Source organism: Humulus lupulus, chromosome X, assembly GCF_963169125.1.
Source record: "Humulus lupulus chromosome X, drHumLupu1.1, whole genome shotgun sequence".
Lineage (NCBI taxonomy): Eukaryota > Viridiplantae > Streptophyta > Magnoliopsida > Rosales > Cannabaceae > Humulus > Humulus lupulus.
This window is the reverse complement of record NC_084802.1, coordinates 69,362,313-69,374,558: the sequence shown is the minus strand read 5'-3', so window position 1 is coordinate 69,374,558 and position 12,246 is coordinate 69,362,313. Positions and strand designations below refer to the sequence as shown.

Genomic DNA, 12,246 nt, shown 5'->3' with positions numbered 1-12,246 from the left:
CTATATTAGAGTGCATATCGCGTTAAATTTCTCTAAATATAACCTCTCATTGATCAATTGGAGCCATTAGATGTGCAGGGCATTTGAATGAATGGTTGGGGATTTGGTTCACTTTATTAAGTAGGCACATGCCTATGACTGACATGGGCATCTTTTTAAGTACTTTTTTTACCGGCTACAATTTGTTAAACTCTCCCAAACGAATGCTTCCTCATTTCTCACACGGATCTTTAACATTTCTCACCATTTGAGCTAATTCTTGTAATTTTCTTGGAGAGGTAAAATTTTAGGGTTTAGGTCATCTTCATCAAAGCTTTTCACCGACATTTTGAAGGGGTTTTGTGCATTTCTGGTCAGGGAAAGTATTCATCGTCTGCGTATATGTGCTCTAGCCATCTGATCTACTGAATCTCAGCAATAGGGTGGTGTAGATTCCATTCTACTGAATCTCTGCAATAGTTATTTTTTCTTTCTCATCAAGTTGAATATCACTCTTTTGGCTATTGCTTAAGTTAAGTTAAAAGTTGTTTGGATTTTAAAATTTTTATTTGAAGGAGGGGTGAAGTTTTAGGATTTGGGCCATCGTCACCATTCATTTGCACCTCTATTCTGCATGGCATTTCCGCACTTTTGGTGACGGAAACTCTTCACCATCATCATAGATTTGCTGGAGGGTCGAAACTACCACATCTCTGCAATCATCGGTAGGTAATTAAAGGGAAATTTGAGTTTTAATGCAATAAGTGATACTCCGTTTGAAAAATACCTTATCACTATATAACTCTCATTTTGGTGCTACTAATGCCGTTACTACCCAAAATACCCTTGGTATAATTTTCCCTCTCTTTTTCTCGTAGTCTTCACTCTCTATCTCTTATGTTTTCCCTCTCTATCTCTCAAACTCTCGTACACACAAAAAAAAGCCAGCCACCATTAATTTGCATTTCGGATCTAGGGGCAAGTTGTGAGTCCTTTCAAGTCAAGAAACTTCATTTTGGATTTCGGATCTAGGGAAAAAATCTTATGGGTAAGTATATATTTGTTATATGTAGTGAGGAAACTTGTCTGGTTACATTACCTGTCTTATTTCGAACAGATCTGTGTATGCCTTCATGTTTTATTGCAATTTTTCACGAAATGAATTTTGGATACTTCGTGCGTTTTTTTCTGGATTTTTTTCCTGCCTCGATGAGTTTCGATGAAACTCGATAGGTCTCGATGTGTTGCATGCATGCTAGCTCGATGGTCCTCGATGGACCTCGACGTGCCTCGATAGTGTTAGGATGTTAGTACCTCAATGGTACTCGATTGTACTCGATAAAACTTGATAGGTGTATAAGAGTTTAATTGGATTTAATAACTCGATTGTACTCGATAAAACTCGATAGGTGTATAAGGTTTAATTGGATTGTTTGCCTCGATTGTACTCGATTGTTCTCGATAAAACTCGATAGGTGTATAAGAGTTTAATTGGATTGTTTGCCTCGATAGTCCTCGATTGTACTCGATAAAACTTGATAGGTGTATAAGAATTTTATTGGATTGTTTGCCTCGATAGTCCTCGACTGTACTCGATAAAACTCGATATGTGTGACCTCGATAGGACTCGACATATATCGATAGAAATTTTCTATTTTATGTTGTAGTTTAACTTTTTGACCTTTTTTTTTTGTTTTTTTTTTTGCAGGTTCGACTGTTTCATTATTTGTTGCATTCAATGGTGTTTTGGAACTCGAAAATAGGGATTGGATTTTCAAAGATGCTGAAAATCAAGTTCTGCCCGTGGAGAAGGGTGTGACATATGAGCAACTGCTTGGCATTCTGTACGATGAGCTTGAAGTGGATAAATGTGTGCATGACTTGAAAATTGAGGTCCCGTACACATGCCTATCACAATTCGTCAAACCTACTGTTATAAAAAATGATAGGCATGTGCGTGCATTCATTGGGTTAGCATCGAAATCTGTAGAGAAGCTCATTCCTCTATGTGTCACATTGATTAAGAAGGGAGGTGTAAGAAATGCATCGGCTTCTGCCAGCGTTAATAAAGAAGTTTGATTTGAAAAGAACATTTCTCCTCCATGTCATGGTTTCAAAGGAACTCAAGGTGACGTTGGAACATGTGTTCCCAAGACAAATCCAGATGTCATAGTCCATGATGATATCCCGGTTAGAGATCCTTCATATGTGCATGACAAGGCGGAGTACGATCCCTATGGCTACAAACCTTATGTCAACGACGATCCTGTTGCTGATGCAACAGATCTTGGTGGGCTAGATGTTAGGGCAGATTTTCCAACACAGAGTTCAGATGTTATGGTAGATGAGGAGCGCAGAATAGAAGACCGGCAAACACCTGGGACCAGCAGTAGTCATCCAAGTCCAAGTAGAACCGATGATAGTTTTAGATGGAGTTCTCCATTGGACTTAGGTGAAGATCGTAGAACATGGAGTGCTCCCATGTTCACCAAAGAGGATATAGAGGCCTCACATCAACATCATTCCTCAACCAGCAAAGCTTCAAGAGAATTTCACCTTGGGAAGTTCTTTCAGAACAAGCTTGAATTGAAAACCAAAGCATCCATATTTGCGATGAAGAATAATTTTGAGTTTATGGTGAAGAAATCTGGGACTGATGTGTGGTACATTACCTGCAAGGATCCTGATTGTGGTTGGAGATTGAGGGGTAAGAAAAAAATGCGATCTGAAATGTTCGAGATTACTGTATACAACGAAGTACACACTTGCTCACAAGAAATTCGAGATAAGGACCACCGTCAAGCATCACCATGGGTTGTTGGGCACCTAATCAAGAGGAAATTTGCTACCGATGGTACTCGGTACATGGAAAACAACATAAGGGAGGACATGAAGCACTATTTTGGGGTTGAAATGAGCTATGAGAAGGCGTGGAGATGCAGAGAAAAGGCTCTTATGTATGTCAGAGGGACACCTGAGGAATCATACTCCAAGTTACCTGGATACCTGTGTCAGTTGAAGCATAAGAACCCAGGTACAATTACTGATTTTGTAGCAGAAGATGGTCGTTTCTTGTATTGTTTCTTTTCCCTCGGTGTTTCTAGGTGTGGTTTCCAGTACTGTCGTCCTGTAATTTGTGCTGATGGCACATTCTTGAAGAATAAGTATGGTGGCCACATGCTCTGTGCTGTTGCGTTGGATGCAAACAACCAGTTGTTTCCAATTGCGTTTGCATTGGTGGATAGTGAGAACCATAACTCTTGGACTTATTTCATGAGAAAATTGAAGGAAGCCATAGGGGACGTTGAGAACCTTGCTTTTGTATCGAATAGGCATAAATCATGCTTTGGAGCTTGTGTTCCCAGATGCGTATCACGATGCATGTTACCATCATATCTGTATGAATGTTGTGGCAAAATTCAAAACTGACCACGTGCAAGACATCATGGGGTGTACAGCGTACGCATTTCGAAGAACGGAATTTCACAAGTTCTTTGACAAAATTAAGGTAATTGATCCGCCCATTGCTCAATATCTAGAGGGAATTGGCTTTGAAAGGTGGAGTAGTGCTTATTTTCCTAGTAACCGATACAATATCATAACGAGTAACTACGCAGAAAGCTTTAACAATAAGACCAAGGAGGCAAGGAGCTTTCCAGTCGCCACTTTTCTTGAATTCATAAGATTCACTCTTCAGTCTTGGTTTGCAGATAGATGTGAAAGAGCTGCAAAAGCAACAACTGTGTTATCACCTGAGATGGAAAAGGATTTGAAGCAAATAGGTGATAAAGCAATTTTTTTAGATGTCCAAGTCCTTAGTTATCACGAATTTCTTGTGGTCAATGGTAATGGTGATGGTGAGGTGAACTTGGCCACAAAATCATGCTCTTGTGGCATGTTCCAAACCATTGGGATACCCTGTGTACATGCTTTTGCTGCAGCCAGAAAAAGAAGCATAAACATTTACTCATTGTGTTCCCCTTACTATAGAATTAAGGCATTGAATGACACTTATAAAGATACTATTTATCCTGTTGGGAACGAGGATGAATGGGTAATCCCTGATCACATCAGAGATACGGTTGTCGGTGTCCCTGCTGAGAAAACCCCTGTAGGAAGGCCCAGGAAACAGAAAGTGGGTAGGCGAAAGACAAATCTCTATGCTTCACGCGGGGAAAAGATTGTCAATCCACGTAAGTGTAGCAGATGTGGTGGTAGTGGGTACAATAGGAAGTCATGTAAGGCTAGGATTTAAAATATTGTGTTATGTAATTATTTAATTGATTTTGCTTCTCCTCTATTCCAATGGAATTTTATTTATAGGCTGTGATAAATGTTTTTACTCCAAACATGTTATTGAACTCGTTGTTTTGATATAAACATGTTTTGCTTTGTGCTTTGGTGAATATGAATTATGATAAAATAGGATAAACAAAACTAGCAGAATTAGAATTTGTTTATAAACTCAACCTCTTTATTTACTCAGTTCACTTTGTTGTTTCATATTTGGTTGTTCAATTCAATCATATCGTAGATTCAACTTGTATGTAGATAAAAAGTATGCATGCCCACAAAACAAAAATATAAAAAGTAAGCATGAAAATATTTTAACGAACAAATAACAAAAAATATAAATAGAAACCAGAATAAGCTAAAAAAATATTCCAAAATTACAAAGTACTAGACACCCAAACAACACAATTAGAATTAAGAGGAAACATATTAATCATCAAAGAACAATACTTTAAAGAACAAAAGGTAAAAACTTTGCCTCTTTTTAACCTAGAAAGATACTCTCGGCATAAGTAGCAAAGTAGGAATGACACTCCCGTTCACCAATATAGTGGATTGTCCTACTCTTGGGATCATAAAAGGACAGAGCATACCAGCTCTTCTCATGAAGACTTCTTGATTCAAGTAAGAGGTTACCATTATGTGAAACGCCTAATGGCCGAAAGTGTTTTCTTAAGGATGATGGCACAGTTTGGTTAGCCAAGTCCACGTAAAGATATTTAGTCCAAGAATCCCACACACCATATTTCTTCATCACCCATATCTCAATGGAAAAGAGCTGCAAAAGCAACAATTGTGTTATCACCTGAGATGGAAAAGGATTTGAAGCAAATAGGTGATAAAGCAATTTTTTTAGATGTCCAAGTCCTTGGTTATCACGAATTTCTTGTGGTCGATGGTAATGGGCACAATAGGAAGTCATGTAAGGCTAGGATTTAAAATATTGTGTTATGTAATTATTTAATTGATTTTGCTGCATTTATCATATGGAATACTTCTTCTAATACTTTGTGTGTTTGGATGTCGAGGCAGACACATTATGTGAATTTAATATTTTTTTATTTAATAACTTTTTCAAAAAATATTGTTTGATAAAAAATAATATACAAAACTAACTATATGCTATACTATACAAGATGTGTAAGACAAAAATGTAAAGAGCATCACAGGGCCAAATTCTGATAGAACAGGTCCACACACCACTTGGTCCTGAAATGCTGGATGTTCTCATCGATAACAGTATCGAGTGGTAGCCTGGCAACCAGATGCTCGATATGTTTGATGGCAAACATACCACAATCCCCACTGCATATAATCGATTTTGTGTCAATAGAAGATAAAAATAGCTTTAAATTTCAGATTTCAAAATCCACTAATTAAATAGGGGAATACCTTGTCTTAGTCTGAGGACACTCCTCTGGAGGAATACGACAATATGAGAAAGGCTTTGCATTCTGCTCAGGATATACCTGGAGGTCCTCATGGTCGTCAAACATGCCAGAACACCATAACAACGAAGGCAACAATAAGCACCAAGGTTTGATCGCTTCCTCCATCAGAGTGGGACTGAGCACGCTATGGTTGGAATCATAAACGTTGATGCACCACGTTGGAATGGAGACTTCAATGGTGATCCAATGTGCGGCTTTCTCGACGTGCAAGGCAAAATATACTTCACTCACATTTTGCCATGATACAAGGAATTGATTATCATCGCCCTTCAACATTCTCAGCACATTGTCGTCCCATGTATACTTAGTGTCGTTCTCTCTAAAAGGATTCCAACGACCTAGGCACACCTGGAGGAAGGTGGTGTTCATGATCGCAGCATCCTGCCAAAATGCAGCATGGTAAAAGTGGCGTCGGCGGCGTAGCATGTGGAAAGCGACATCAATATGCTAAAAAGACATAAAAATTCGTTAGTACCATCAATATATTTTAAGATTGAATTGAAAACATGAATGTAATTTACATACCGAATCCCAAAGCCAAGTCTGGACTGTGTGCAACTGTAAGAACCATGCCACACCGTGTGTCCCAGTATACACGTTGCGGTCTCTCTTATTGTCGATCTTCCCGATGATCCACTTATGGAAGCTCTTCTCCTGCTGTGCGTCACACTTCCTCAGTGGTTCAGCAACTAGCCCCTATTTATCTAGTCTGATCTTCTTTGTTGGGTCGGTGAAGTCATCAAAATGCTTGGGCCTGCGTTTCTTCCTGACAACTTCATGGCCAGCTGCCTCATCGGGCTGCAGTACTCGTACACTGGGACTATCAGCATTACTGGCAGCTACAGATGTCTGGGCCTGTGGAGTGGAGGGTTGATCACTGCGCTCGTAGTCTGCAGGCAAGATATCAGACTCTGTATCTGATTTTACATCGGTGGATTGACCTGAGACCAGTGAAAGCAGCTGCGCCAACTGAGCCATGATCGTGGTCTGATTCTGTAGTAAGGTTGCCTGGCCCTCCTCAACCCTCTTGAGCCTCTGCATCAATTGCTCATAATCAGGCTGGGCAACCTGACTAGATGAAGCTGCACAGGCCTGTGAAGTGCCCTCAACCCTTGGGACATCCTCATAAAAAATGGAGGCTTCCTTTGCAACTTCTGCTAGCTTCTTTGCCTCCTTCTCAGGTACCACTACTTCATCCACTGCAGTCCCAGCCTCCAACTCAGGGAATAACCTGGAATCAACTTCTGGGAGGCTATTGTAGTAGACTACCTCACCGGGACGTGGCTTCAGCATGGAAAATACCACTAATTGCATGGTTGAATAACATGTGTCAGAAAAACTTTAATAAAATAAATCGTTAATCAATTAATTTGTGACATTTAACAAGATAAAATGGAACTTACTCAACGATTGGCGAATATAGGAACCAACAGAGCTGTCGAAATAGTGATATCAGTCTTCGTAGCCCAGCTGAGCATCCTCGGAATCTGATTCCCATTGTTCTCACCGAACTTACTCCCGAGAGAAGGCGTGGCCTCAAAAGCCCAATAAAGAAGCGCGGGTGCATAGCAATTGAAACTATACTTCGCCTCCTTTTGTTTTTTGCTTGACCCCTCTTTCTTCTTCTCCTCATAGTGTTTCAATTGCTTCTTCATGTCCTTTTGAAGGCATTTGCTAACCTTCTTAAATGACAACTTCCCCCAAGGATACTTGAAAAAGTAATCAATATCCTCAACCATCCTCAGGGAATCTCCCCATATCGTTGTTTTCTTCTCTGGGGCATTCAGCACCCCCTCTATCAAATAGCACAAACCCAGCTTAAATGCATCTTCTGGGTTTGTGGAGGCCTTCAATGCATCTTCCAACTGACCAAAACTAACCTTCAAATCACCATTAAAATATTCCTAGATGATCCGATCACTTGAAAGATGCTCTTTCAATTCATCTGGGGACGGTGATTTCCCAAAATTTAGCCCGGTAACTAGGGAAAACTCTGGAATACCAAATCTACACAGAGTGTTGCCCAGGTAGAACTGACCATCTTCAGGCTTCTTACTTTCTACCTTACGCAACATTAGCTGATGCAGCAGAACCCCAGAAAAACTAAACGGGTTTGCCTTAAAGAACTGTCCCAACGGGCATGCCTGTGCCCTTTCAATAAGACCATGCCTCTTAAACTGCTCTATAAGGGTATCCAAGTAGGCATTACCCCTATAAGGGACACGTCTAGGAAAGTGTTTCTCCAACGGCACAATAAGTTCAGGCATCTGGAAAAAAAAACAAAAAAAATGTTAAAAAGAATGTTAAAAATGTAAAACAATCTGGTAAGGCAGTTACTATCGAGGCAGAAACAATCGCATTCTATCGAGTCTTATCGATGCCTATCGAGGTGGGTTCCAAAATCACAAAGAATAATATCATCGGGTTACTATCGAGTCCTATCGAGGTAAGGCAAAAAAACCAAAGTCTAGTTATATCGAGTCCTATCGAGGCCTATCGATTCCTATCGAGGTGGGTCCTAAAAATTCCCAAAGTCGTGTATCATCGAGTCTTATCGAGGCCTATCGATTCTTATCGAGGTGGGTCCTAAAAATCCCAAAGTCGTGTATCATTGAGTCCTATCGATTCCTATCGAGGTAGAATCTAAAAATTCCCAAAGCCGTGTATAATTGAGTCCTATCGATTCCTATCGAGGTAGGTTCTAAAAATTCCCAAAGCCTTGTATCATCGAGTCCTATCGATTACTATCGAGGCACAGTCTAATCCATTCCTCATCCTATACTATCGATTCCTATCGATTTCTATCGAGTTTCATGAAAATATCGAAAAAAAACCCAGATTTCTTCATTGCCAGCCCCGATCTATCCTATGAACAAAAATCAACAAAACAAAACCAGGCACATACACATATTGCAGATTAAAAACGAAATCTCTCACCTTTGCTTTCTTTGAGGTTGTTTCCTAAAAATTTGGTCGGCTTGCTCAACGTTTTCTCCTTCCCCTTTTCCGATCGTCACCCTTTGGGAGCCCTTGTTCGTGGTCGTGGAAGACAATGAAGGTTGGGTTCTACGGATTCAATCGAGGCCTATCGATTTCAAAGTTTGCTTGGTTCGGGTATTTTGGGAAAGAATACGGAGAGTTTGAGAAAATTATGCCAGGGGTATTTTGGGTAGTAACGACATTAGTAGCACCAAAACGAGAGGCTTATAGGGATAGGGTATTTTTCAAACAGTGTCACTTATTGCATTAAAACTCAAATTTCCCTTTCCTTTTTCTTTCTTTCTTATTTAGTCAAAGATCACTCGGTTAGCTACTTTGCTAACCGATTGTTTAAGCTAAATGTTGATTGGGTCTTGCAATTTTATCGTTCAATTGAGTTAATGAGTTAGCTTTCCACCTTGATTGAGTTTTATCGTTGTTACAGCAAATTATTTTTTATTATTTGTGTCTGGAATTAAAGTGTTGGCTATTCAGTGATATTGTTCTTTCTTAATGAATAACATGGCCAATTTTTTGCTCTTTTAATTTATTTTATTGATTTTCCTAAGAGGTGTAGATTCAATGTCTATAGTTGATATATATCTCTCCCTGGTTTTTAGCTGCCCCAATTATAATAGGGATCGAACAATCTAGATCATTATGTAATGTCTAAATGCATCAAACTCTAATTTGAATCATTCTTTTCTAGTCAGATCGAGAGAAAGTGAACTCAAATGATAATATGTTTTGGTTGGAAACACCATATTGGAGGCTCCAGAACTTTGTTCTATGTCAAAGTTAATTTGTCACAGTGAACAATTAAGTGAAACTCTAGCTCAGAATAAATACAGCTAAGCCCAAATTCATGGCATATATATGTTGCAACAGATGTAATGTTTTTATTTAATAAATAAATGCCAGTTGAAGATCACTGGGTTAGCTAGCTCTTCGGCTTAGATATTTAATATTTTTGTTCAAAATTAAGGTATTTATGTTTATGATATGGTACTTACTGGAGTGTTGTGTTCAATAATTTTGCCCTTAATTAAAATTGTCTATTTAGGATTATTTGTGTATTGAATTAATTTGTTCACTATTTTGTGATCTTGTCTTTGTTTTTTGATAATGAATAAGGGTCAAGTTTAAGCTCTTTTACTAAGTCTAAGTTTCTATTTTATATTGGCTTTGGGATCAATGTATACAATTATAATTTCAGGCTCCAAAAATGTGTAATTTTGGATGCAAATATGTGTAATTTTGACAATCTTTATTATAACTTTACATGAATTGAAAATGGCTGCGAAAGATAAGAAAAAAGCAGTGTTGAGTGATGACGACGCTCCCAGTGATGCCTACAACAATAGTTATGATTCCAATGATGAGGCTAATACTGGATTATCTAGGACTGGTCAATTCTTTTACAAAATTGTCCTGATATCATTAGTCATGTTTTTTTATTCCTAGTCTTATTAGTTTATGGACTGTAATGTTTTGTAGCATGGGATTATGGAACTTTTAAACTTATTAGGACTGCTAATAGTCTTAAATTAATGTTATGTGTGAAAGTTGATGGAATTAAAAATGATGGTTAATGTATTTTTATTTTAATTATTTAAAACTTGTCAATGCATTTTAATTTACATCGTACACAGTATGGTACATTTCGGGGCACGTCCCAAGGATAACATTGATTGACTTGCAAAATAATTTAATAAAAAAAAAAGCAATGTTAAAATAAAATAGCCTTTGTTCCCTTACCTTTTAAAAGACCGGTAATGTTCAAGAAAAGAGAGACTATCCTAACAAGGTTAGTATAACTCATCTAACAATAGATAACTCAAATCTTCCTCTTTTGAGTTCTTGAGAATACATCCTAACTGAGTTTTTTCTTAGTTTTTATTTGAGATCATGTTCAAATATCATGAACCCCGAAACACTACACATGAAAATCATAATAGATTACATTAGCTTACCATGGTTAAATCATTTTATTTGTTTAACCTCCTACATGCAACATTCTCTTATATATATCACATGTCTTCCAACGGGAATATATGACTGATATAATTTATTTTAGGTGTCAAAATGATTAATATAGATCCTTTGTCATCACCAGAGTGGTCGTCCATTATTGAAGCTTTAGAGATCCCATACAACTATTGATAAGATTGGCACCAAAGATGTTGTGGGGAAAAATGGAATCGTTAGAGAAATGGGAAACATTCTTTCTGACTTATGCCAAGTACATGGGTTTTAGTGTCCAAAAAGATGATGTAAAAAGCAAGGATGACATCATCACAATGAGAAGATGGGTTTGCTCTAAGGATTTATTGATATGCCAAACAGGCAAAGGACAGCAAAGCCTATAAAAAGAAATTGTTGTCAAGTAGCGTTTAGAGCAGTGCATACAAGAGATGGAACCTCTTACGTTGCGAAAGAATTCGTGTCAAAACACAATCATGAGGCAGCTTCCATTGCAGAAATGAATTTTCTAAGATCCAACCGAGCTGTACCATATGGTGTAGTTGCCCAAGTGTTATCTATGTACAAGGTCAGAATCAAGACTTACAATATAATGTCACATATGGCATTGCAATATAGAGGATATGAAATTGTCTATTTTCAATTGAAAGATGCTTACAACAAGGTTGTTGAACAAAGAAGAACAGATTGTTTAGAAACTGGCGCGGGAGGTGCTCTTGGTTATTTTGATGCTGCCACAACATCAGATCTGTTCCTATTCATGGATTATCAAGTGGGTGAGGAAAATAGGTTGTCAAATATAATATGGGCTGATGGGAAGTCTAAGAGAGACTATGCTGCCTTTGGTGACGTACTTGCTTTTGATACAACCTATAGAACTAACAAATACAACAAACCCTTGATTATCCTACTTGGGATCAATAATTACTTCGGCAGTTGCGTTTTTGGGTTTGGCCTACTACTTCATGAGAAGCGAGACACATTTCATAGATGTTGTCGAAGTTTCTCCAATATATGGGGAATAAGGCTCATTCAGTTGTAGTAACAGATGATGATCCGAGAATGCATTTGGCAATTACAAGCGTCATGCCAAACGCAATACATTGTACATGTGAATAGCATCTCAGCAACAACGTCACAAAAAATTAAAAGGATCTTGGCTTCACAAAGGCCTTTCCTCACCTAATGTACAAGTACATGTCTCCAAAAGAGTTTGAGAAAAGATGGAAAGACACAATCGACAAGTTCGACCTACATGACGTAGAATGGTGTGCCAAAGCTTACAATTCCAAACTCCGATGGGGAGAAGCCTTTTTGAGGGGTCATTTCTACGCTGGAATGAGAACAACACAAAGGAATTAATCAATGAACGTATCTTTGACAAAATTTCTCTTGGCTAGTTATAAACTCAGAGAATTCATCCAGTGTGTGGATTTGGCTTGCACTAAGTTGCGCCACTCGGAAGCTCGGAACTCAGAAGATGTACAGCACAATTCTCCTCAGTTACCATCAATGACCAATCCGGTCTGACCTTACTACCAACTGAAGTTTACACTCAAAC

General features: G+C 38.4%; 1 protein-coding gene across 1 annotated transcript; it reads left to right on the top strand.

Moving 5' to 3' along the window:
* Positions 1 to 11,037: 11,037 nt before the first annotated feature.
* Positions 11,038 to 11,727, top strand: LOC133805928 (protein FAR-RED IMPAIRED RESPONSE 1-like). Its single transcript, XM_062244076.1, has one exon. The coding sequence runs from the start codon at positions 11,038 to 11,040 to the stop codon at positions 11,725 to 11,727; it is 690 nt and encodes a 229-aa protein (XP_062100060.1).
* The last annotated feature ends 519 nt before the right edge of the window (positions 11,728 to 12,246 follow it).